This window comes from Polypterus senegalus, chromosome 12, assembly GCF_016835505.1.
Source record: "Polypterus senegalus isolate Bchr_013 chromosome 12, ASM1683550v1, whole genome shotgun sequence".
In the NCBI taxonomy this organism is placed as follows: domain Eukaryota; kingdom Metazoa; phylum Chordata; class Cladistia; order Polypteriformes; family Polypteridae; genus Polypterus; species Polypterus senegalus.
The window spans coordinates 53,767,081-53,795,080 of record NC_053165.1 but is presented as its reverse complement, the minus strand read 5'-3'; the positions used below and the strand labels follow the sequence as shown (position 1 = coordinate 53,795,080).

The following is a 28,000-nucleotide window of genomic DNA, read 5'->3' as shown; positions in this document are numbered from 1 at the left end:
AGAAAACAAACACAATGAAATTACTGTATTTTAAAAAATACTGTTACACCTGCAATGTTACTTGCAAAAGTCTGAAAATGAATTAATGGTCAATAAAACATTTTATTGTGTAAAAAGAATACAGCAGTCTCAAACTATTTTCATTACTCATTAACAATAACACTTCCCAATAATATATTTTAAAGAATTATTAGTTTAGGAAAACTTTAGTCTGATATACAAATATTACACAGATTTGTAAGACCTCTATGGATGAAATATATAAAACAAAATTATTTACATATGTTTTACATGTAGTATAAAGAACAGATGGTAAAGGAGGGGATTTGGATGTAATCGATGAATACAAGTCTCTGTAATCAGGCAGCTGCATAATGCCTTGTTGCGTGGTGAGCTGTTTAAGAGTTGCAGCATTTTTTCTTTCTGTTTTTCTGGATGAAAATGAGGCATTGGGCAGATAGCAGATCATGGTATGGATCAGCCTCTGTTTTTCAGACCCATGGCGATATCAAGCGACAGCAGCCTCCCGAGTGTCAAAATCCGTCTTCTCTTCTTCTCCGCCCGTGTAGTCTGAGCCAAACAGGTAATAGGGTGGCGTCTGAGGTGCTTCAATTATAAGAACTCCCTCAGGGGACAAGGAAGCAAACACTGTTAAAGGATCCACATCTGCAGGGATTCTGGGAAAAGACAGTAGGAACAGGTAAGTCTATGCTCTCATCGGCAGCAAAGGCTGCAAAATGTGAAAAACGAGTTTTAAATCGATAGAGGAAGGTTCAAGGTTAACTGTTTAGTCTTGAATGACAAATCCTGAAACTTGAAATCTTCTGTCTAATCTTCAATGCTTCTTAAAATTACAAGACAGTTTCTTAGTTCTGCATTACATTTCACCTATTCTGCTTTCACAACTCTCTCTCTCTTTCGCATGTGTATCAAAAATATAAAAGTTAAAATGCATTTGTCTGGTATGAAAGCCCATACTGTTCAACTTATCGCCACCAACATTTGCAGATTCTCCATTTGTACAGATGTGGGAAGACCAAAGTCTGTATTTCGTTTTAAAAATTTTCCACTCAGGGTACCTTCTTTCTTGACTGTGCCTGCACTTCATCAGAGAGGCACCCCTAGGAGAAATTCTTTGGACTTGGCACGTGTACGCAAAGCTGCTTCCAAAGGGGAGTTCAGTCAGTGACATTTTGGTCCAGTTGCAAAATTCCCCCCAAACTGCAAGGAGTTTTATTTAGCAACTTTGCCTGCACTGTATTCCACCTCAGGTAGGGCAGGTACCTCTGGTTGTTTTATGTCACTGTATAATAAAAGAATGTGAACCCTTTGGAAATATCCACAATAATGTATAAATGTGTAATAAAATATAGTCTGATCTAAAGTTACAATAATGAACAAATGCAATCTTGTTTAACTAATAACATAATTTATTGTTTATTTTCTGTACACAATGAATACATAATTCAAATATTCACAGCTTAAGATGAAAAAAGTATGTGAATCCTTAGGCTAATGACTTCAGAAAAAGCTACCTAGAATAACCTGGAGTTCAACCAATAAAACGAGTCAGGAAGTGTACTTTACAGATACTTTGACCAATAACATAAAAAACACAAAACTTTGTGTTTGCTATTCACAAGAAACATCTGCTCATGTTAAGCATGCCTCGTAAAAAATAGATCACCAAAGTTCTACAGTCAAGAGTTGTTGATTTGGATAAAGCTGGAAAGTCATTTCAAAGAGTTCACATATTTGTCTGTCCAGTTAGACAGACTATGTACAAATGTGGATGCAGCAAGATAATGACCCTAAATATAAAAGTAAGCCTACTACAGAATGGCTTTAAAAAAGAAAATCTGTCCTTTGGGATGGCCTGCTAAAACCCAGATTATAACAAGGTAGAGATGTTGTGGAATAAATAACCTAAAGAGAGATGTTTGCATCAGATACACTAAGAAAATGGTTCTGTAAAGAAGGGTGGTGCACAATTCCTCCTGAACATTGTGCAGGACTTCCTGGCAGCAAGTGGAATTGCTAGTTTGAAGTTATTGCTGCTTAAGAAGTTTCGACCAGTTACTAAATTCAAAGGTTCACTTACTTTTTCCACAGCCGACTGTTAATGTCTGATGGGAATGTTCAATAAAGACATTTAAGATTAGAATTGTTTGCGTGTTATTAGCTTAAGCATTTTGTTGCCAATGTATATTAGTATCTTGTATATAGCACAATATAGCAAGGCACATTACGAAGCAAGCATTAATAGTATACAATTCAAAGAAAAAAGATAAAAACACAAGATTGTTCGACACATGATAAGTACACACGAAAAGATTAGTGAAATTAGTGTGAGTGCCACAGAGGGTTAATCCTGTTGTCTCACAGGTCCATAGGTCCATCTCTGTCATTTTCTGTGTGGAGTTGCTACATTACTTTATTGTCCTGGTGCTCTGGTTTCCCTGCTGCAACACAAAAATGTTCCTGCTGGATTAACTGGCAACTCTAAAGTGGCCTTGTATGAATGAGTGTGAGTGGATCCTGTGATGGAATAATGCTCAGTCCATGACTGATCCTGATTGCATGCATCTCTGTCAGGATAGCCTACATCAAACGACAATTCTAAAGTGGCTTAAAAAGAGAAGAATCGAATAATAGACACATCTGACTGTAATCAAAATAATGAAAATGTGAGAGAAAACTGGAGAACCAAGAGAAAGCCCCACATAGACACTGTAAGAAGATGCAGGCTGCATATGGAGAGCAATCAAAGATGGGATTTAAACACAAGATATCAGATCTAGGAGATGCACCATCATGAACCATTATTTATCACCATCATGTGACACAGACACACAAACACACATTCAAAGACTACACATTAGCCGATGTGATGAAATCATTGAGGCGTCTCTTAGGAGAATTTGCTCCACAGACAATTTAAACTAGATGTAGCTGGGAGTCAATGCCAGGTCTCCCATGTCTTGCTAGATTTCTTCTTAACCCTTAACCCCCTATGCTAAATTTGATCAATTTTTAGTTTGAAATCAGTTGAAGCATTTTGAATTTCATCTGTTCAGGATTAAATGTTGCAACTTTCCTATACTTCACTAAATTATCAAACAGTAAAAACAAATTAAACATCCCATAAATGTTTATCTTGCTGTCTCTTTGGGGTCCACTGCATTTAAGGTAGTGTGTTAAGAGCCCATAAAAACCACTCAAGTCCCATTGTGTTCAGCTCAGGGCTGTTAAGACTTTTAATAAAGCACTCTGACTTTACAAAAAGCAAAAAAAGGTTTCCAAATATATTTTTGTACAGTTAATACACATTATAGCTGCCGAAGTATAAGGCGAGATCAAGCACGGGTAAAACGCGTGCCGAAAGAAATCTCTCAGTTAAAAAATTTTTTAAAAAAATATTTAGCGAAAGTTAAAAGCAAATAATCCACACAAGAATAAAGAAAAAAGTAGTTACACACGTAGAATAAAAAGCAAAAAAAGGAATAATGTATCTTCTCTAAACTTCTTGAGAAACTTTAGTTATTTCTGTACTTAAAAGTTCTTTACTTCTTCTATACTTAAAGATTCTTAGCTTCTTCTTAAATGCGTGCTGTTTTATGAGTAACTTCACACACTTAAAAGGCCCATAGGCCCGCAGGCACAGTTTAAAAACATATGCCCTCTATACCTTACACATGGCAAGGCTGTTCATTAACTGAAGAATAATATTTAGTCAGAGCTATTAGAAATGGCAAGAATATACCAATACAATTCTACTTATGGGAGTTTTAGGAACCTCCCATAGATTATGCTTTGTCATCTAGTAAAAGATTTATGAATCTTATATAACTAGGAAAATGGCTCTTACACACATTCTGAGCACTGTAGCGCAAAAGAAACTGAATATATATATTTACTTATTTTTAAATGTAACGTGCCTGCAAATTGCTATTTTGTATGAAAAACTGCTCATTTCACTGGCCAGCATTTGTTATTAAATCCTAAATTCATGAACCTTCAAGAAACTAGCCAGAAACACGAGTCAAACCTCATTACTTTCTTGAGTTTTATAAATACTTTAAGGCACCTGGGTCTGGATCTGAGAGGGACACACTCCACAGGTGGGTGAGACTTGTCTGAGGGGGTGGGAATACCTGGAGAGGCCAAGTATAAAAAGTCATTTGAAAAGAAAGACAGGTTTCTTCACCAGTGAATGAGGGGGCAAGGTGATTCTATGACTCTAAAGCACAACATTGTGGGAACAACATCTTCCTTGTTGACGTTTAATGCAGAGCTTTCAGGAAGTAACTGTTGTTAATCATTCATCAAAAATGTACACATTTTGACCATAGAAATGGATATCTGGTTGGCGTTATGTGACACAAGTAATATGAGAATCAACCACCTTCCATACCCCCACACTCATGGATGGTTTTCACATCTTTTGCTACTGTCCAGCATTGATCTCCTATCAATGCCGCCGCAGATCTTAAACATTCAATATTTAATTTTGCCACGAAAGCAAGACTGAAAATTTTTCTTGGCACCCCTGAAAACCGAAAATTGGCTTAGTCCCTATTACTAGAGACTTTACATTCTGCCTTGAGAGCTTTGGATTCCAGGAGCTTACTGATGTTCCCACTCATTCCAAAGGACATATCTTGGACTTGATTTGCTGTTCTGGAGTTACCCTGCTTGATTGTACTGCAGATGAACTCCCATAACTGATCATTTTCTTATTTCATTCAATGTTAAATTGCACCTTCTCACAACTAAATTTTGCAATTCCTTTATGTCTTTTTTTAATGAAAAAATCCAGAAGATTCATTAGTCTCTCTGTATGGATTCTTCCAGTACTTCATTTGAATTTCACCCACCAACTCACTCATTTTCCTCTTTTCATCTCCCTACTTTCTCAGAAATCTCAGACCTTGTCTATAAGTCTAAGCCATCCACCTGTCAACTGGACCCCCTCCCTACATTTCTGGTCAAAGCCTGCCTCCCCCTCTCTGGTCCCTCTTATTTCTGCTCTAATCCACTCTTCGCTCACTACTGGTACTGTTCCTTCATCTTTTAAAATTGCTGCAATAACCCCAACACTGAAAAAACCTGGTGCCAATCCGACTAATTTCAGTAATTTTCGTCCTTTTTCTAATCTACCCTTCATCTCCAAAATTCTTGAAAAAATATGGCTATTTAACTTCATTCTCATTTATCTCAAAATAATCTGTATGAACAGTTCCAGTCTGGTTTTCGTCCACTCCACAGGACAGAAACGGCAATTATAAAAATTACTAATGACCTCGTTATGGCAGCTGATTCTGATTTAATTACTATTCTCATCGTCCTTGACATGAGTGCAGCCTTTGACACTATTTGTCACACTACTCTTCTCAATAGATTATCTTCAAATGGCATTACCAACACTCCACTAGACTGGTTCACATCCTACCTCTCATGCTGCACTCAGTTTGTTCAACTTAAAACTTTCACATCCCAACCCACCGCTGTTACTTCAGGTGTGCCCTTCCTCTTCATTATACACCTCTTTCCCTTCTGCAACATCTTTTTTAAATATAACATTCATTTCCACTGTTACACTGATGGCACCCAGCTTTACCCGAGTAGCAAACCTACTGCTTCCTTTCCACATTCCTCACTTATTAATTTCATAGCAGATATCAAATCCTGGTTTTCTTCAAATTTCTTAAATTAAATAGTGACAAAACTGAGCTTCTCCTCATTGGTACAAAATCAACAAAACTGATCATTTTTCATTTGTTATTGATAATTACTCTGTTTCCCCTTCCCCACAGGTTAAGAGTCTGGGTGTCATTCTTGACAGTACTCTTGTCTTTTCAGTCCCTCATCAATAACATCTCCCGGTCTGCATATTTCTACTTGCGTAACATTAATTGTATTCGCCCCTCCCTCACTCCCCACACCACTGCTATCCTTGTTCATAGCCTTGTCACTTCTCGTCTGGATTATTGAAATTCCCTTGTCTTTGGTCTTTCGTGCAAATCTCTTTATAAGCTTCAACTTGTCCAGAATTCAGCTGCCCGCATCATTACTAGAACCCCCTCTATTCACCATATCATTCCCGTTTTGCAGCAGCTTCATTGGCTTCCAGTTACATTCCGCATTCATTTCAAAATTCTTCTTTTAACTTTTAAGGCTACCCACAACCTTGCCCCTCCATATCTGTCTGACCTCCTCCATGTTCTCATTCTCTCCCGCACCCTTAGATCCTTTTCCTCCATCCACTTGACTGTTCCCTTCGTCCGTCTTACCACTATGGGAAGCAGAGCATTCTGTTGCTCTGCTCCCCAGCTCTAGAACTCACTACCATCTGATCTTAGAAATATTGAACCATTTTCACGTTTCAAATCTAAACTTAAAACTCATTTGTTTAAGACTGCTTTTTCTCTTTGATTACAATTGCTCTGTCTGATTTTAATTTTGTATTTTACTTTTGTTCATAATCTGTGTTTTATCTATTGTACGGTGTCCTTGAGTGTTTAGAAAGGCGCCTATAAATAAAATGTATTATTATTATTATTAGTTCATTGGAATAATGCAATATGTGAAGAACATTAAGTGTATGAAGAAATCCTTTAGAAGGTTTCACAGAATCAACAAATCCAACAAATTTTAGTTACTGTGGACCTATTGACCAGGAGGAAGTAGATGATCAGGCTGACACGAAATACATAATGGATGAGGAAATGGAACACATCAGGAATGGCAAGCAGGTAAGAAATTAGCAATGAAGCAATGATAAATTAGTCAATTTAAGATGTGAAAGCTTGCATCACCCTATACATATGGGTCTTCTTGTCTTACTAAACAGCATGAGTACAGTAAACTATTCTTCTCTAAACCAGTGCACAGCAACTTGCTGCCTCTTTTGTCAGACTCAAACTATCCAGGTCAGAATCATGCAGGACTGGGTGCAAGATGGGAGCCACCCAATAATGAAGTGCTGGGCCGGAGCACAAGCTCAATTAATTAGCCACAAAAAATATAGAAATTTGTGAAGAGCAACAGTGAATTTTGGAGGTGCAAATTTCTAAACCTGCGGTGGGCTGGCACCCTGCCCGGGGTTTGTTTCCTGCCTTATGCCCTGTGTTGGCTGGGATTGGCTCCAGCAGACACCCCTGACCCTGTAGTTAGGATATAGTGGGTTGGATAATGGATGGATGGATAGTTTCTAAACTGATACCTAAATACTAAAAAAGTGTGCCAGCAATTAATGAGCTCAATTCCAGAGGTGCTTTGATGAGTATTCTTTTTAAATTCCTGCTGAATGATAGTCATAACACAAGACTTAATAGCCCTTTATCATCGGAAACTAAATGTGTCGTGAAACACTGTCTGCAAAGGCAGGGGTGTGAAGGCGAGAATTGTGTCCTCTGCTATTAACTGCCTGAGAGGAAGAAAAACCTGATTCACGCTGCCTGAGAAGTGAAGCTGCCACCTCCCATCTGAACATAAAAGAGCCGAGCTGACGAGTCCAGCAAAAGAAAGCATTAGCAGAGATGTTTGTCTTCACTGGATGGCGAGTATCGATTGGTAAAAGTGTGTCACACAGATAGGTCCCAAGAGTTCAAATCCTTTATGCCACGTACTAAAAGGGGGCTTTTAGAGAAAGAATATTAAGTGACCTCAACAAAGAGGAGAACATTAGCAGGGAGATGAAGCCGTAGAATCAAATCACTTCTAGGCACTAAACAAAAAAAAAAAAAATGAAAAGAAAGCAGCAATTCTCTCATCGTCTGTACATCAGAGATAACCAAAGCCGCAGGCTGCAGCTTTCAAATTATTATCTCTGTGAGGAACAGAGGAGTGAGGGGGGGGAGAGAGAGTGAGAGCGGCAGCTACAACGGATTTTTAAAGATCTTCAGCTTTGAGCTCTAGACACAATCGAAGGAGGATGAATGAGCTTCTCATAAAAATCACCCCTACATCAGGATTGGGCTCAATGGAGTTGCTCTCAGTTGCAACATTTGCCGACAGGAGGGAACATGTAGGGGGCTCTAACTGATCACAAACTGGTGCACAGTCTAAAGAAGTGGCTCACAGTGGCAAATGGCTACAAATGGTCCCTTGTTTCTATTGCTGCTTCAGAAAGGGGTGTGGACCTAACCCTAACCCTAATTTCATTTACTGATAGGCCTCCTTTAAATATTATTTAAAACAAAAAAAAAAAAAAAGAAAATATGTGGGACATAACAAGACTTGTGCATAAGCCTAAGCAGCTGGCCTGCGGTCTCTCGATCAAAGCACGTGAATGCCCTGCCTGGATGATTTTTGCACCATCATTTCAGTCAGAAAACAAGAAAAGGTTGGCACTTGTCAATAAACCATTTAACATTAATGTGCTTTGTTACCAGCGGACCTTTACTTCACATCCTTATGCATGAATTGCTTCACTTCACACGCTTAGTATATGCACTACTGTCAAAACAGCAGTTTGTGCTCACTGTATTTAATTATGTGAAGACATTCATTAGTCTTTATAAAGTGTCATCTATATCAGTCACAGCATACAGCACTTACAGCAGCAAAGAACAACAAAATATACCAATCACAGAAGGATTCCTGGCAAGCAGTGTTTGACTTAGAAGAACACAATGGTATCTCTTTTTCAGGAGGCTGAGAGCCCTTCATGAAGATCAGGTAAAGTTAAAGGCAACTGAAGACTGTGGGGTGCAGTGACACAAGATGCTACAGCAATGAATTTGTGTCTGGTTCTCCGGCTTTAGAAATGATTTCATGGCTTCACAGGTAATGACTTCAAGCAGAGCACTTGTTGAGACTCGAGTACGGACAAAAACCCTTCTGGTGAAAACCAGGTGCCAGGTTCACGAGAAAGACAGCAAGCAAAAGGGAATGCCTATTGGTGTACAAGAGCAGTAGGCAGGGTTTCAACACTTGTTTAGCTGGGACCAGAAAGGAAGCTGGGCTTCACTTTTATTTTTCTTTCTTTACTTTATTCTTTGTCTTACCCTTTCATGGGTCAATATATGCCCATCTTTATATTTTTGACAGCTTTGGCATTCCTCAGAGGGCGGCTGAGACAGCATCACTCCTGTTATAACAGACACAAGGATGAGGTTTACTAAAAAAAAAAAAAAAAAAGATATCAAGGGTAGCATGGAGAACAAACACACTGTCAAAGGAAGTCAAAAGAAACAAGATGAGCTGCAATGCCAGAAGTAGACTTAGCATATTTTCAAAACTAGCCTGTTCTGTTTAGGGCCATAAAGGAAACAAATCTAAATAAATAAGGCAGATTATCTGATGTGTGATTAGCAGTTATGTTGAAGCTTCTTTAAGTCCACCCATTCATCCATTTTGCTAATCTTGTCGTTCCAAAAATCTTCTTAGTGCAAGGTAGAAAACAGACTATAAATGATTGGGCTAGGATTTGAACACAGAACACCATTAATTACCATATTAACGTGCTACCTTGCTGCTTTTGATGGCAAATGTGGATCTACAGTGCAGGTCTGCACATTTTTGAACTTAATGGTATTTGCATGTTTTGGCATACAAGTGGATTCTGTGCGCTTTAACTTTTTCTTCAGCACAAATATGGCTGCTGTTTTTTCTCCAACAGGTGAATAATAGAAGCTGATGTAGGTGTTAGTTCAAGAGACTCAAGAGTGAAGTATAGAATCACTGCACTGTTTTAATCCGATAACAATAATAAAGACACTCTAGGGAGTTTAAGTCTGTGTGAATTCCACACTAGTCTACCAACAGCAGATGAAGGCTTCAGAAATCCCTTCTCAAAAACTATTGTTGGATCTGAAGTCTTGCCACTAAGGTGTGCCTTTAAAAGTCTCTTTCACATTGTAAAGCCCCTACTTCATAGTCCTGTGATTATAAGGAAGGCTTGCACAGATTGGTGGGTCAGTGGCCTACCATTATGAGGCATGTCCATGTGTTCTTATCTCTACTGATTGACTGATCTCAGAGGTGCGCTTAAAAGTCATTGTGAAGGAAAGAAGCATAAGAGAAAGAAAGAAGTGGGTGTCTGGGTTGTTGAGTTTTTTTCTGTTATTATTTACTGTTCACCATTAGTATAATTACAATGCTGTGCCTTGTTAGGCATGTCTTTGGATGTGTGCATTTGTTTAAATGTGCACAATTAATCCAGTTATAAAGCATCAAGATGCATTTACATGCTGTTTAAGCTTTGTTTCACAAAAAAAACACCTCACTGGCTGAAGATTTCTACTTATTCCCTTTGGTTTTGGATAGTATGAGTCCAGACTTCACCGGCCTGACTTCTCTAGAAAATCCCACTGAACTGCAACATCTCACTTATTTCTGCTATGTACAATGGCTCTCTCAGACAATTGCACAAGCATGACAGTAAGTCTGTCCATTTCCAACAGCGTGCTTGCTTGCATGTGACTAAAGGGAGTAAGCCAAAGCAATCTCAACAAAGGATAATGGAAGGTGTCAGGTGTCAGATACATGGCAAGGTGTTCTTGAGGCTCTTTCGAACTTGTTATGTGTACTCCTGACTAAGACAGGGTGCACATGCCGACTCCTTTTCCATTTTCACTTGTAGAGATCATGATGAACCATTGAAAAGCACTGATGTCACATCCTGTTTCTAGCCTGGAAGCCGTGCCTCTTCCACCTCCCCTTTTCTAAAAATGAGACAACCTGGAAGTTGGTGTTCTGTTGAGAACTCAAATCTGTCAGAGACACTACTGACAAAATTTCTATTATTTTGACAGACTCAATCTGTTCACTATTCCTTATTCTGGCCTTTTTTAATTGTTTTGATATTTTTTCTATCCATTAAACAGGTATTGTCAAGGAGACTCTGCAAATATTTCTATTTTGTCCGATTTCACACAGTGAACTTACATATTTATCTACTTCCTTCACAGCTAGGAAATGCACCCAAGTCAGCAAAAGGTCAGAAAACGAAGCAAATGGTCAAAACCGGAGAACAAAGAGAGAAGCGACAACACCTGTAATGCCAACCCAAAAATTCAAGTCTAGTTCTGAGCAAAAGTCAATCCCAAAAAATTCTCAAAATAAAGCACATAGATTACAAATAATGAATTCAATTGGAGATAATGTGAAGTTGGATGCAACTATGATGAATTGTGAAAAGGATTTCCATGACAACAGGAAATATGTGAACCTCAATATAGGGACAAGAAGAAGGGAAAAAAAAAGTTTTTTGAAAAAGACGTAAAAAACACAATAAAAAAAAACTGATGGTAGAAAAATAAATTTCTAGGTCACAAATACCGAGAAAACATGTATGAATTATTTTTGCATCTTCAGGAAAATCTGAGAGGAATGAAATGCAAACGGGAACTATAACGGAAGTCGCCGATCTGGAAGAAGATCTACCTTAGAAGTCGGAGCCGAGGATGTCTCCACACCTTATTTGACTACTTTCAGTACATTACGCGGTCTTTTGCGCATCCAAGCACCGTAGCAACATGTCGACAGATAAAGGTCAGACAGTACTGTGTGTACAACTGGTTTAATGAGGCACAAATAGACAGAACTGCTAATAAACAGTACAAATACTACAACATTCTACTTGAATACTTGAAGTCTGAGGTGTATGTCACCATTTTGGAATGACGTCAAATTGACGTGATCTGAAGTTGAACAAACTTGAGCTTGACAGTACAGCCCCAAGATTCCACGTTAGAAATCTGACTTAATGTAGTGTAACAGTTCAAAATTTCAACTAGGACTTCTGAATTTCAACTTCCCACTTCAAATGGAATGCAGCACTTTAAGCCCGGCTACAATCTGCCTACTTTCTGCTTTCTCCCATATATGTTCTGTTCGTCTTTAAAGAGATTCCACCAGGCTCAAGAAGATGGTCTACATCAAGAACACAAATTCATCTCAACTTGTCTTTATAGTGGTGAGTTAGCATGCCCATTCAGATAATCCTCCATTAAACAGAGTTTTTCCCATTCTGGATGCCATTAGCTTTTGAGCTTTCCTGTGCTTTATTTTATATCACTTCTTCGATCTTCTTATTCCTTCATAGGGTGACAGGAAGCAGCTTTGGGTGAAAGGCAGGAACAAACCTAAATAGCATCACCCGACTATCATATGTCAAACACACCCGGTTTTGAAATGTTGGATGTAAACTGGACAAGTTGGCCAAAATTCATTAGAACCCAGATCTCTGCAGTTGGGGTACAGCAGTAATAATCAACATGCCAGCCAAACCCACACACAATTGAAACACTGGACAGGTGTTTACAGCAGGAGTGGACTCAATTGCAGAAATAAATAAATAAATAACCAGGTAGAGATGTTTGCTTTCACAGTCACGCTGACTGAAGTGCCTGATGGGGGAATGAAATCTGCAAGGTTTCAGTCAAAACGGTGTTGAAAAGGACAAATTTATTAAGCCAAGTGTGGTAGGGCCATCTTCTCAGTAGACACATTTCTGTTTACTGGCAGGAATGCGCGCTTTCAGAGCAATTTTTACCCATTTGAATACATTTTAGGAAGATTCCCTGCAGCTAGCCCAGCTACAAAGCGCAATTCTAGGCTCAATGCCGCCCTGGCTATTTGTTCACCAGCAGACAAATACTCTTAAGTGCATTTACTGCAGGATTTTGCTGAAAGGAACCCTTTATAGTTTACATCGTAGTGCCGTGATAATCGAGCCAATCCCTCATTTTGTGTATCAACCTGCAATCCACAAAAAAAAAACAAAAAAAAAAATATCTAAAACGCTTCACTCCCCATAGAAGCCAGAGAATAAGTTGATATTTCCCCTGAAGGCAAAACAACATGTGTAATCAAATACGCTGCAGGCCTGAACATTTTCATAGGTCATATTGAAGAAGACAAAGAGAAAATTTTGTTTTATTTGTGGCCATCCTAACTATTTTGATTATATGTGTCACAATAGCAGAGACCAAAGCAAAGTGCACCACCAGAGTTAACACTGAACAGCCCACCAAATAAAATGCACTAAGCTGAGATTCATCTTTCATCTTTAAATAACTGCCCTGAACGTGCCTAGGCAGTTGACATGTTATATCCTAATAAGGCCTCCCTCAAGTTTCTGTGAAAGCCTCCAAGTTAGTCATGGGGACGTGGTGTACTGTAAATTAAAAGAAGGGAATACGCAACCTGCCAGTTCTGTCGGACATCTGCCATAAGGCTATGTGGATTATTCCACAGATAAAAAGAATCTGCCCCAGTACTGAAGTGAGAAGATTTACCAAAATAGTTCATCATTGTCCAATTTTGGGGGAACGGGAGATATTTAGGGGCCAAAGCAGTACACCCTGTCCCTCAGCATTTCAAATTTAACACCAAAACAATACATCAACTGCCAGCTTTACTATCCTATGGGATCAGAGTGGTGAACATGCTACCAGGAGCATTCAGGCGAGATTAGAGAGTACAAAGAGTAACAGACATCCAGTTTACAGAGAGTGCTACAGTACCTGATCCAAACTCAGCTTTAATTATTTCAAAACGCACCCCACCAAACAATGCACAAGTCATCAGAATGTTAAAGCGAGTCATCTGCCTCACCCAGGCACAGCTTTCACAGCAGCAGCAAATTCCCCATGGACCTGTGAACTCCTCAGTTATCCTAATGCCAACCACTAAGCAGTAATCTTGACAAAAGAGTCTGCAGCACTCAGGGGAATACCATCTTAAATGGCAAGTATGGAGACAGCTGGGAAAAAGATGTAAGTGGGGCCAGACTAACAAACAGAGTGAAGAATATACAGTAGCAGGCTTCTCCATAATGATAACATTCATCACATTCCCACTCACCCATTTGTCCAGTCCAGGATCTTGTGGAGCTTGCATCTATTAATACTTTTTAATCTGAGAGAGCCTTTCCTATGCTCGTTGCATTTTGCAAGTTCATATCCATTGTTCAGCCATTACCAAGCATAATAGCCGAAATATATGGTAGGCTGGATGAGAGACTTGTTTAAGGTCATACTGTGGGTTAAAGTAAACCAGGAACCTTACGGTTTGAGGTCCAATGTCCTGGCCGCTTTATTATGGGTCGATGGCGGATAGCATTACAGCATCACCTTCTCTGGGTCTGTAAAGGCTTTCTCTAGGTGCACTGGTTTTTCTTTGTTTGTTAAATGGCAACTCTAAATTGGCTTAGTACAAAGCATGTACGCCCAGTGAAAGACTGGTATCTGGTGCAGGATTGGTACTTGGTTTATGGCAGAATGGTTGCCATACTAATAAGGAATGCCTACGGACAAGAAAGCAACACCAACTACAAAACCTTTATTTTGTACTGCTGCCTTAGAGCTATAGAGTCCAGGGCTCAATTCCTGCAGCCAGTTACTGTCTACGTGGAGCTGGCAAGTGTCCCCATGGTTTTTTCCCCAGACACTCCCACATTCTAAAGATGTGTGTTAGGTTAACTGGTGACTGTACATTTGCGTAGTGTGTGCTACTGTACTTATGCCCTGTCCAGCCATGGTGTCTGATGGACACCCTGTAACTATGAACATGATAAGCTGGTTAATGGAGGGGTAAATAGTTTGTTTTCTATATCTGTAACTATAAGTGAGTGAGACTGCACTGAAAAATGTGCATATTTTTAAAGACAAATTGATACGTCCCTATGGTGCGTGCTTTACTGCTCTGACTGATTTCGCATGGCTTACATAAAGTAGTCCAACAGTATAATTAAACTTCTGTAGAGAAAAAAATGGCACCAAACTAAATGAGAATATATTAATGGAAATTGAAGTTCACGGAATAAACTTATAGCCGGACAATTTTTCTAAAAATGATACAGTTTTTCTCGAGTCAGCCTGGTAATGAAGCAGAGTATGAAAATTGGGAGGTTTACATGTAGTGTAATTTACTCTGCCTGGCATATTATGACTGCTCATCCCTTGAGAGAAATCGACCTCGCTAGACAGACGCATGGTAAATAAATTAAACAAACAGAATTTCCAGGATAATAAATATTTCTCTGCATTGTTATGGGTATTTTGTCAGAAAATCACTTATTTTGTCTTCATTTCCATTTTTGTAAAGAAGATGAATACAGAAGTGACCTAAAGGTACAGAATTAATACTCTTGTGCCCAACAACATTAGTGACAGATATATCTTTTATATTAAAAAAAGTACACACTGGTCTTAAAAAGTTGTAACATTTTACTTCACTTAGTACAGTAACAATCAGAATCCAGAAACAACTCTAAATTAAACTGTAGCACTTCACCCTTTGTAAAATGCCTAAAACATGTGCAACTTTGTCACATCTAATAAGGCAACTGTAACACCAGTTATGCTAAATATCCGGAGTCAAATTGACAACTAAGATTCACAGCAATGTTCTGAAGTATGATGTTACAACTTGTAGGTGACCGACATAAAAGAGATTCATGAATCATTCATATGTAGAGACTCTTTTGGCATGAGTTTATTATCACAAATATTTAAGAAGACGTTGTTGATTATGCATTTTTCATGAATTTTGTTCTCTAGTGCTAATGCTATGCTTGTCAAATGAGAAGACAATTGGTTTTATTACGCTAAAGAAAATTCTGACATACACAGTAAATGCTAACAAACATAAAAATCCAAATATCTGCTTTCTGTCAGAATTTCCATAACGGAAAAGTCATTAAAAAAATTCTGCCACAATCCTGCAATTTAGCAGTATTATAGGAATTTCACCAAAAGAATGAGCACACAACTTTCTCAAAACTAAACAAAAAATGCTAATTAATTAATTAATTGATAAATAAGGCAGGTAGCAATGAATTAATTACTACAATATAGCACTTTTCTAACCTACTCAATGTGCTTAAGACAGTGGGGAAAAACTTTAAACACCACCAATGTACAGAATCCACCTGGACAATGCGATGGCAGCAATTTATGTGCCAGTACACTAACCACACATTAGCCACTGGGTAGTGAAGAGGTAAGACAGAGATAGTTAGCCAATTAGAAAGAGGGGATGATAAGGAGGTTAGAATGACCAGGTCATGGTGGGCAATTTGCCAAGACAACAGGGGTACAACCTACTCTTTTTTGAAAGATGCCAAGGGATATTTTACGACTATACAGATTTAGATGTCATTTGAAGGATGGCGCCAGTTTTACAGCATGGTGTACCTCTCACTGTCCTGGGGCATTGGGATCCATACACAGACCACAGGGTAAGTTCCCCCGATGGCCTCACCAACACCTCCCTACTAGAGGAACGCAAGCTTTCCCTAGATGGTCTCCCATCCCAGTATTGGCCAGGCCCAAACACACTTAGCTTCAGGTGTCTTACCTGTTCCCAAGTGCAGGTGGTCCAAATGTCACTCATGTTGGCCCACACATACATGAATCTGGAACATTTTTTGACTTGAAAAAATTAGGTATTATTATTATCTTTATACTGTAAAATGTGCAAAACACTAAAAGTACAAATTCAGAAGTATAGAAAGTACAATGATACAAATCATAATAATAACGAATAATAGTAATAATAATATTAATAAAAATAATGCAAATACAGTATATACTGCCAAAATGTTTCTTTTGTGTGGTATGTCTTGATGCCCAGTGAAATACACAATCCAACAAGTCGAGGCAGTAGTAGTGCGATTCCTTGCAGATTTTCTTTCCAGACTGATCAGCTTTTGAACAGCACACTACACAAGTGCGATTGACACCAGCGTTGTTTTCAGATTCATCACAATCACTTTTGATTTCATGGTCGGTTTCCCTTCCACTGCCTGAAGACAGACTCACTTCGTCATCACTCCTCATATCACTGTCAAAAGCATGCAACACCTGGACTGCTGACAAACGTTTCTTACGATTATGAGGCTAGAAGAAGACATGTCTGCACCACTGCCTGAGTAACACTCGGGCCTACTGCTTACACAACACACGCCTATATTGTTTTAAGAGTAATGCTCGGCACTAACGCTGTTGCCACTTTTACAGCCAAAGTAATCCTCGGGTCTAACGCTGAAGTGAGACGCGTCTATACAGTTGCCCAAGTGATGCTCAGGACTAACACTTTTCACACTGTTTTTACACTTTGAGTTAGGCTTGGGTCTAACGCTAAGGTGGTTAATAAAGCAGCCAAAACGAACACATTATGTCACACACACAAAAGCAGTTTAAGTTAATACTTGTCTTTTATAATGCACGTTTAAGTAGGAACTGCAATGGAGTGGCACCCTGCCCAAATCTGGTTCCTGCTTTATGCTCAATGATGTGATGATTAGCTCACCACCATACGACTGGATGTAAGAATATTATATTGGTTAATATTCATCTTGTGTAAACAACAGCAAGTAATAAACTTTCAAGTTAGATGCCTTGTCTGTAGGAGACTGATATGTTGCAATACAGTAATATGAATTTGTTCAAATATGGACATCATTGACAATGAGATTTGTCCCTTTACAACAGAACCCATTATCCCATTAGTGCACTTTACCATGTTGTCCTTTTACAGTATGGCTTGTCCCAATCTGATGGATCTGACTACATGGCCTCTACACAATTTCATACAAAATAACTGTTTCTTGCTAGAATTCAAACATCAACAATTGTTCTAACCAATCATGGTAATTTCCCACACAGAGTTAAGTGATAGAGTAAGAGCAAACTGTGATGGTCTGTCCCTCTGTCCACAGTGGCTTCCTGCCTTGCAGGCCTGAATTGAGCTATGGCAGTTTGAGACTCCACACATGTATGTTGATAAGCCACTGTTTCAAGGATTGATTTCACTGGCTTTAATGACCACCTACTTCTTGTGTAATATGGGCACATGACCAAGCAGTTTAAAGTTAATTAGTCAACCAGCGGATATACTCTGATGAGGCCTACTCCACCTGGGTTGCTACCAACCACTCTATAAACTTTTTTTCCCTCATTCTTTTCACTACCACCACTTTTAGGATATTTAAAAAGTATGTCTGAAGAGAAAGATTCTTGTCATCAAAACAACAAAGAAGGCACCTTGGCTGGACACTGGCCATTTTATTAGATGAATGAATATAAAGGCTGCCTCTCTGTTATTAAGGAACACAACTTTAAGATCACAACTGGCCAGTTTTTGGAAAGAGCTTCATAACAGTAAAAATAAAAGTGTAGACTTTTCTCTGGCTATCTTTCAAAGCAACAGCCAAGCGGAAATATCACATTTTCAGTTAGATAACAAGTGATACATCACAGCCGTTCCAGGAGAATTGCCTGGTTATAACGCTGTCACAAGCCTTGGCAGCGAATGATGGTCTTAATGACAGTGAGCTATGGACCCTTGGGCATGCACAAATGACCTTGTGCCTCTTAGTCCCTGGAGCACAGCTGCATTCTCTGGAGGTAAACACAGTAATGTGCACCCAAACCAGACAGCCATCTGTGGGAGAACACAAGAATAATCTGAAAATGTAACACATTTAAAATATTCCAACATGTGGCTGTGAAGTGGAAACCCCAAACTTTGTCCCTTCTTCCCATAAAGATATTTGACCTAGAGTTGGATTACCTTTGACAAAATGAAAATTGTGAGGTATCATTATCAACTAAAACAATGCAATGATGGACAGTCTAAAGATGGTTTTACTCAAATAAAAAATTATGTTTCTCTTATGATTGCAAATGGGACAATGAAATATACTCACTGAATTTTCTTTGTGAAATTTTTGGTGACTATACTTCCTTCTTCTTGCTTCTCTTCATGCTTGCCTTTATAAAGTAAAACAAAAAGAAAAGAAGTGGAGTTAGTGAAATAGCCAAATACCTGATTAGGCTACAATTTTATAATTATCATGCCACAAAGCTCCACGCTTGATTGTTTAGTTGGGTTTTTCTAAACATTAATGGAAATAAGAGTGAAACACCTTGGCCTCACAAGGGGACACAGGAAGAATGGAGTATGTCAGCTTTGTGGGTCAAAGCACAATAACTATAGTATACAAAGTACAATAACTATAGTATACTAATGACAGTCATTATTCACAATTAAAATAAAAACTACTGTTAGCATTTGTCTTTCAAAAACTAACCTGGCCTGTAGCTACAAAAATAATAATAAAAAAAACAATGTTTCCTTGTTTTTCTTGAAATAGAATATTGGAGACTCCCAAATTGTCTGGGTGAACCGAAAGCGTCACTGATTTAATAAATAAAATGAAAGAAAAAAAAAGTTCCAAAAGATCCAGTCTGCTGTGCCACACAACTTGTGCCATGTATTAAGGACGTCACAATCAGACATTTGAATTCAGGTTAGGAGATTGCACGGAGATTAAACAAACAACATATATTTTATACAGTGCACTCTTACATAACTTAACACCATGTCAGGGTGCTTCATGATGACACAATACAACTGAAGTACAGACACGTTAAGTGACCCAGCCAGAGTCGAAGACTTCAACTGGTCCCATGGGAGTAAAAAGTCCACTGCCTTAGCCACCATGTCTGTAAGCATGGCCACCCTTTTCTTAGTTCTCGACCTTATATAGCAGCCTGGGATTCAAAGTGCAGCTGTTTTAGGACAACCTAAATGTCAGGGCAGCTGCATTGTTTGGTTATACATATTTCTGGCAGGCCTCATTCCTCAGCAACATCTCAGATTGCATAAACGCAACAGAGTTTAACAGCATGTCAAGCAAAAAGTTAAATACCACTGGCTTTAGACTTTAGGGAGCCCAATCACAAATTAACATTAGGTATGTATATTCATAGCATCTGTAGTCTGAGTCTCAATCTGATTGTATGGGTGGTTACCTGCCAGGTAACGCATGTGGTTGGTCTGCCAGTCTGCAAACATCCACCACGGGCTCTCTCAGTTGTGAGAAGCAGATCATACTAGGTAACCACCCATACAATCAGATTGAGACGCAGACTACGGATGTTATGAATATAATTATTCCGATCTCCAGGCTGTTAAATAAACGAACCACACGCCATGGCGCAGTGTAAAGGGACTTTGTCTCTGATGCTCCAAGGTCCAAGTCTTGATCTCAATGCTGACTACGCCTGATGAGCCCAAATAAGGGTGAAACACGTGTCGCATACTCTTTGCATTATTTGACAGTAAACTATGTTATATAGGTTATGTTATATATATATATATATATATATATATATATATATATATATATATAAATATATATATATATAGACAGAGAGAGAGAGACAGAGAGAGATAATGCTGTGAAAAAGTCCATAAAAAAGGAAATCTGACCCTCCCTTCTATGCTTTATAATAATTAAGCAGACTTGCTCTTACAGATAATGCTGACTGGCTACACTCTCCAGTTGTTCAATCGACAAATAGCAACAGGGATTTATTTTCCTGGAGTAGGGAGAAGAAACCTGAATAACTTCTGAACTGACTGCTTTTCACCAAATTCTAAAAATCATCAGATATTAACTTGAAGTGCAATGCTTTACAGTAGCCATGAAGAGCTCACTCTAGCTTAGCCTTAGGCATACTAGTGAGTGGAACAAACTCCATCCAGAAAGCTTCTATGTGCAAATCATAATCACATATTCAATCAAACCCAAAATGTCACATGAGAAACAGGAAGGTGGCCAATCTGACAGCAAAGGGTTTCTGTTGTTCCTGAATGAAATGACATCATAAACAAACAATGGTTTGCACAAAGGCAAATACTTGAACATCCATGACAAAATTCTCTTTACCTTTGGAATTTAAATGATGGGGTATTTCTTTGTTTCAGTTCAGATAACTGTCCACCTGCTTTTGTGAATGACAAAGGGTATTTTTTTCAGATGGGAGATTTCGCTTGCCTTTTCATGGAGTGTTTGTTCTGTGACATCAGAGATTAACTTTAAAGTTGACTGGTTGAAGGTGAATGATTGTCATGGAATGACAACTTCAATGTGGTTCCAGGAACATCAGAACCCCAACTATGTAAGATGCAACCTGGTGATGCTACCATGAGGAAAAAAAGGTTATAAACAACACTGATTTTAGTTCTGGAAATTTCCACAGGAGGCAAAAGGATCTACAAAAAAAAAGAAATAAACAGAAGTGCTGTGCTATTATATGTCTAACTATTGTTTGCACTGCCAATTTCAATTTGTGGCATATCTGATACACACCTTGGATAGTTTCCCTATTTTTTTTAAATAGCAAATGGACGCACTGAAACGGAATGCCGGATCAGAATAAAAATGAAAAGTTTAATATGGATGACAGTTTTGAATGGATTCCCAGTTCTTAGATAGTGTCCATTATAAGGACACAGAGATTAAAATATTAAAGGTAAGTGATTTTTTTGTTTTCCACATGTAACTCTCTAAAGAAAATGGCTATTTAGTGTCACCAACGAAGACTGAAGATAAACTAAATCATGACACAGGTCACTTACAGCTAAATGAATGTGAGACTCATGCCTATTCATATTTATAAAAAGCCACATTTGAAGAAGTAAGTGTCTGTGTGCTGAGACCTGAAGGGCTCCAAATATCCAGTAAAAAATAACTAAAATGAGCTCTCTTGTGTCCAAGTTAACTTTTGCTTACATGCATACTTTAATTACACAAACATTCCAGCAGTCATTCACTCTATGGTGCTGCCTGTGTAAACTTGGTCAGTTTTATCAAGGTTGCATACAAATACTGTATAAGCAAGTCAGATAAGCAGTGTACATCGACTATAAAGAGAAGGACTGATATTGTGTTCTCCCCTGCAGTGTAAATGCTGTTAGAATAGGGTCAAATAACGAGAATTGTTTCTCTCAGTACTTGAGTCTCTACTAAACTGTTTGTGTGGCTTTTCCTAACAATAACCCACAATATAGAGCTGCCATGTCAGTTTTGCTTATATTTAAGTACCAAAAACAGCATACAGATACACAGTGATGGACTTGTGATATCCAGGGTTGGCTCCTGCTTTGCACCTAGTGCTGTTCAGTTAGGCTCAACTCCCTATGACTCTTTATAGGATTATGTGAGCTTGTGAACTTATGCATAACATATCATTTTAAATTGTTCCCATTTTCTTTTATTGTAATAAAAGCAATTTATTAAGATATCCAGAAATAAACAAGGTTTCATAGTAAACTTTTTGGTAACAAATAAGGTTACAAGAAGGATGGTAACATAGGAAATCTAAGCTTCAGATATGTGACTACTACAGTAGTAGCACTTGTAAGTGGATACCATTTCAAAATAAGCTTAAAGTTTGGACTGTCTTTTTCTGTTTGGATCTCAAGTGACCCCCAGCTGTTGTGCAATTACTTTAGAAATATAACCTAACTATACTACTGGCTTAAAGGTTAAAAAATTGACACTAATAACTGAAAACAGCTGATTCTCAAGAGCGAAGGACCACACTATGAAATGGCCCACCTTCTCTCTTGATCCATCCATTTATGTAATAACCTTATTTTACTTCCAGGTCACAGGATGCTGTAGTCAGTCGTGCTCAAATTGGGCACAAGGGTGAAACCTGCCCCAGGTGAGATGCTGAGCCATCGTAAAGTACATGTGAACATCTCACCAACATTTACTGCACCACTTGACTCAAGAATGTCAGAGTGCCCTGAAATGGACTAGTGACCCTGTCCAGGTCAGGTTTCTGCTATTGAAGAATCCTTATATCCTGAACTGGACAATGAGAATTGGAGTAATGAATGAATGATATGCATTGTGTTACATTACAGAGACACGGGGAGAACAGGCAGACTCTGAGCAGCTAATACCTTAGCTTGTATTTGAATAAAAGCCCCTGACATTCTAAGGAAGGTGTATTTAAGAGCTGGGAATACCTGCCCATCTGAAATGTCAAGGTAGTTAAATGCCACTTTTGCCTTGAAAGCCATTTAAAAGGCGCCGACTTGTTCCAAATCAAGCCTACAGTAATACCTCAGTTAAAGAAGTAGGTGTGTAGCAGGACTTCAATTCGTTACAAGAAACACCTTTATTTGAAAAGGAACAAAGGGAATATGGATTTGTAATACCCTTAGGAGGTGGTTTGCATGATGTTTTGTTCCTTTGTCTCCCTCTAATACCACTGCTGCCACTGCCCTGATATTCCACAGCCCGTTCCATGCAGCTCCATATGCTGTCATCTGCCTCGTCAACTACCAACACAATCATGGCCCCTGTTCCGCCTCATTTGACGTCAGAGGCAATGGCATCTGGCTCACTGTCCCAGTTCCTTTAGCTGATCGTAGCCAGAGTCCTTAGGGAAGCTCACCGGAGGTCATGTACCTACTATGTGCTTGCAGCTAGGGGCTCTCTGTTAGACCAATCTCATAGCCGTCTGCTAAGCCAAAACATTCTGCTAGGAAGCATCTCATTTCTCCTGCTTCTACTCGCTTTATAATCTGCAACTGTTTTGCTATATGACATTGTGACAGAGGAGGCAATTGATAGTACAGTATATGTTATACTTTATAAAAATATTAAAATAACTAGAGAAGGTGAGAAATAACTAAACAATCACATATAATAACTTTTTTATGTATGTACACAGTGACCATCACAGGACTCTATCAGTCTGGTATCTGAACTTGCGGACTTTGTTATACAAGAAGTTTTTTTTTCCAGTGGATCCTTTAACCAAGGTATTACTGCATTTTTATTATAAGCATAAAAAAATGAAACGTGTGTGCCCTGTAACACACTGGTGAGGCTTTGGTACAAATTAAGGCAACAAGCTTAGCTGGATGACTATAAAACTGTGAAGCCACATTGAGCTGAACAGCACAGCCAAACTCGCATTCGAAAAATCCCAGGAATGAGTACTGGATGAAAGAACAGAAAATAACACAACGCAGCATAATGAAACAAAATGCAATATAGCCTGACATTCTCAAATCTCATTAATCTTATTCAATCATGAAAGGCTGTGGCCTATCCTGGCAGCACCAGGTAAAAAGTAGGAATTAGCAGATTTGCAATCTGGGGAGTAGCCTGGTGATTGAAGGATGGCATTCCGTCAGACCAGCTTTTGAGCAATGCAAGTTTAAAAACAATCTGCGTCAGGTGGGAAGGTTCAACTTCTTCTCTAGCATCTGTAATGTAAAAACAGGACAAGGCTGCCGCTCACACACACATTACAAGACTGCCATACCCACACTTCCTCCCCTTGAAGGGTGAACAAGCAAGCTGTGGCAAGTCAGCTTTTTTTTTTTTTAAAGCTAGAATAATTGCTCTTCATCCACTCACTGTGCCAATATATTTTCTGAGTTAGCTTTTGCTTTTTTGTTTTTTTATGATTATTATGGAAACCCTTGGTGTGCTCACTTAGTCACACCTTTAGCGTTTACAATCCACTTTCATTATTAATATGCTTGCACTCACCACTCACAATGGCCAGATAGGCCTGCATTTCCTGAAGAATATTAGGCTGCTGAATACAAACACAGGCGTATGTACCCACCCACTGCTTCAGATCACTTGTCTCTTCCCAACGTGCAATACATGTCACAGTTAAGAGTTTAAAAACCTCCCTGACTGGCATGACCCAGCTTCTAGCCACAGTGACACAGAGTACATTGACAGGCACTGTGACTTCTAGAAATGTTGCAGTCACTCACTGAAGTGTTTGTGTGCCTGATCACTCCTATCACATAACAAAACCTAAGTTTCAAAACTCCCTTTTCCATATAACGTTTCCCAGATAATGTCTGTCTGTTTTGTAATCCTTACCGAGTGTCTATAAGCAATATCATTGCATCACACGAAAAAGCATCTAAAGCATGAGTTAATCTTCTTAATGAGCTAGGCCAGCTACGACTGAAAGTGAACTGAGCACCACATTCGAGAACAGGGGTCTTCCCTGTCTAATCCCTAGAAGTTTCTGTCCTATTTACAGCTCTGACCTTTTTAGAAAGGCACAGCCGTACACACAGGCTGCCAGACGAGTGCCCAGTGGGAGGAGGCAGTGCCATTAGAGGCAGCCCATGTTTCATTTGAGTGCGTGTGGCGTACCCATGAAGGAGGAGAGGCAGCTTGTTGTGGTATCTCACAGAGATATTCACATGCTGGCCCCCCACCTCTCCTAAACAATTTTCCACAATTTCTTTGGCTCAACTGGTTTCACTTTATTCTCTTTTGATTTTTTCACCCTCTGTTCCCTCACCCCAGTAGTCACTCTTTACTTTGTATCATTCTCTGTTTGGACTTCCCATTTTTCTCTTTTTGCTTTCCTCACCTTTTCTCTCTCTTCTTATTACTCTTCCTTAAAGCTCCTCGCTATAATATTTCCTCATTATATTTTCAATGGGTTACTTATACTTTCTAGCTTATATACACACACATATACACACCTTGTTAACTATAAGTAAACTAGCATAAAACTATGACAGCCTCAAAATTTGGACTTCAGTGTTGCACTTTTTAGGAATCACGTGAGACTGTGAAAATGACAGCTAAAAACCAATAACTCTATGTGAACAAATCTTGGCACGGTAATTGGCACTGCACACTTCTAGATGCCTGTTCATAATGGACAAAATCTCTCCCACAGACTTTGTTCTTGCACAATAATTGCACTGCCTGTACTAAGGAATATAAAGAAAGCATTGTGGCAGCAGGAAATTTTCAACTTTGAGATTTCAATGAATGTACACTTTTTAGACATCCCTGAATGTGGTTTGACCACTTTAACAATGACGTCCAAGTGTCAAGTTAAAGGTCCCTCAAAAATAAATGACTTCATCCGAATGAAATTAGGCTCTCTTATTAGCACTGTAAAATGCTAGATGCATATTCATTTTTGAACGTAATTTCTCCAGTACATGCTGCTATATACAGATAACAATTTTGGATTTTTAAGCATAATTGTTGCCCAAATACAGCATAATCAGAGAAAGACAATACACCTTTTTTCACCAAGATAGGCCCCTTACATTTCATTCCACATAATAAAATGCTAGCTTCCAACATTTTATTACACAGCTTTATGCAGGAAGTGCCATACCCTGGACATGTTAGATTTTTTAAAATTGTTACTCTGCTATGATCTTCCATCTCTTTCCGCCACTACAGTACATTTACCTGCTCTTTTTTGGTTCAGAACATTCCTTCCACTGCTGTTTCTTTTTATTTTCCCATCATCTCCGCTTTATTATGCCACTTTAGTCTAATGTGCACTTCATTCCTTCATGACGCTTTTTATCCTGGGTCCACGAGGTGTTACTTTCAATCTAAGTCAATCTTCTTTTTCCCTTTATCTCACACTTATCTCCATACTTTTATGTCCTTACTCTTCCTGGCTTTTATTTCCTGTGACATTTTATACTTTTGAAAATGTGTTCCTTCTCTGTTTCACGTCACTTGTTATCCTTTGTCTAGAAGCATTTACTTTCATTCAATGTCAATCTTCTTCTCCTTTTACTTTTATGCCCCTACTTTTCTTTGCTTCTATTCAATGTAGCACATATTTTAAATTTTCCAAATAACGTTTCCCCAGCTTTCCCTTTCCACTACTCTCACTCAGTCTATTCTGACCCTTCCTTCCATCTTTCGTCTCTTTCACTTTCAAAGGCTGGTTCTCCCACAGCCCTCCAACTCTCTTAGCTGGTGGGCTCCCAGTTCATTCTTTTCTTCTTTCTTTTTTTAAATTCCTGTCATAGAGTTCCTTTCCCTTTCCACATCTTTTTTCTTTTTCTCCTATCTCAACTCTGACCACTTGCTCCTTCTCAGTCTCCTACTCGTCCATGTCCACATTTAGGATATTTGTTTTCTTGTTAGCTTTACTCTGCTCTTTTCTTCCATCTCTCTTTTGTCTTTCAGGCCCCTGCTTTTCCATGCATCTACCCCTTTAGACAGTTCTCTTATGTTGTCTCCTCTCTCATCTTTTATTTGAGCTCCTTCCACTTTGATACCTTTTGACTGTGACTATTAATTGATCTGGAGGACACAATGGCCACTCGCTTCTCTGCCTGTTCAAACCTCTAATTTCATATCTTGTCTCTGCTCTCTTTACTTTATTCTAGCTCCTTCCACTCTGATAATTCTGATTTGTTAATTGGGCTGGAGGACACAATGGCCGCCCCCTGCTCTTCCTACTCAGGTCTCTGTTTGCTTTACCCTATTGCTTCTTTCTCCCCATCTTAAACACGAACCTAACCCTCTTCCGTGGGCTTACTTGTTGTTTTTTCTGTCACATTTTATTCTCGCTCTTTCCACTCTGATACCCTCTTAATTTGGACTTTTTAAGTCTGTTCGTTTTACTCGTTTCTTTGCCCACTAATGTCTTTCTGTAACCCTTCTATGTGTTCTCGGACGGTCTCCTTTCATTTCTGGACTCTTCTCGCTCCTTCCACTCTGATGCCCTCCAAGTGATGTGGACGACACAATGGCCACTCACATTTCTGGCCGATAACCGGGACTGAAGTTCATCGCTTTAGACGCTCCATGCCCAACCTGGGGGTCGCCGCTCGGCCCATTAGAGATTTAAGACCAAGTCTCCCGCCTCCCCCGCGTTACGGCGCCGCCACGCGCGTTGAGGCGACCGCTCTTTCTGCTTTAATTCTTCTTCTTTTTTGTTTTTGCTTTAGCTCTTTTTTTGTCTCACCTGACACCTCCACGAAGCCGTCTTTGGTCTTGACAGTCAGCTCGTCTGGCCTGAAGTTGTGGACGGTGACGCACACTTTCCAGGGCTCTCCTTCGACACGCGCGGCTTCCTCGCGGGGCTCTGGCCGTAGCTCGCCGAACCTGGAAAAGCCCGGCGCCATCCCGCTGCGCCACGACGAACTGAGCCGCGGCCGAGCCCACCTGGGCCAGTCCAGCTCGTCCGAGAAGGGCACCATGCCGAAGTCGTCGTCCAGCAGCCGCGAGGCGAGTGGCGTTTCGCGGAAGGGGTCGCGCAAAGGCGTGCGAAGCCTACTGAAGTGCCCGTCGGCCATTCCGGTTCGTCAGTGAGTGCAGAGCCGAGGAAGCGAGCGACCAGTTGCGCTTTAACTGCCCCGAGAACGCGAGCGAGTCTAATGTGCGGCTGGCAGGTCGGCGCTGCTATCCCCTCCGTGTCCA

The 28,000-nt window shown here is 39.4% G+C and overlaps 1 protein-coding gene across 1 annotated transcript; it reads right to left on the bottom strand.

The window, feature by feature from the left end:
• Positions 1-10: 10 nt before the first annotated feature.
• On the bottom strand, positions 11-28,000 carry hspb8 (heat shock protein b8). Its single transcript, XM_039771410.1, has 3 exons — positions 27,546-28,000; positions 18,665-18,728; positions 11-677 (listed from the first exon to the last, which is right to left on the bottom strand). The coding sequence occupies exons 1-3, from the start codon at positions 27,874-27,876 to the stop codon at positions 509-511; spliced, it is 564 nt and encodes a 187-aa protein (XP_039627344.1). The 5' UTR covers positions 27,877-28,000; the 3' UTR covers positions 11-508.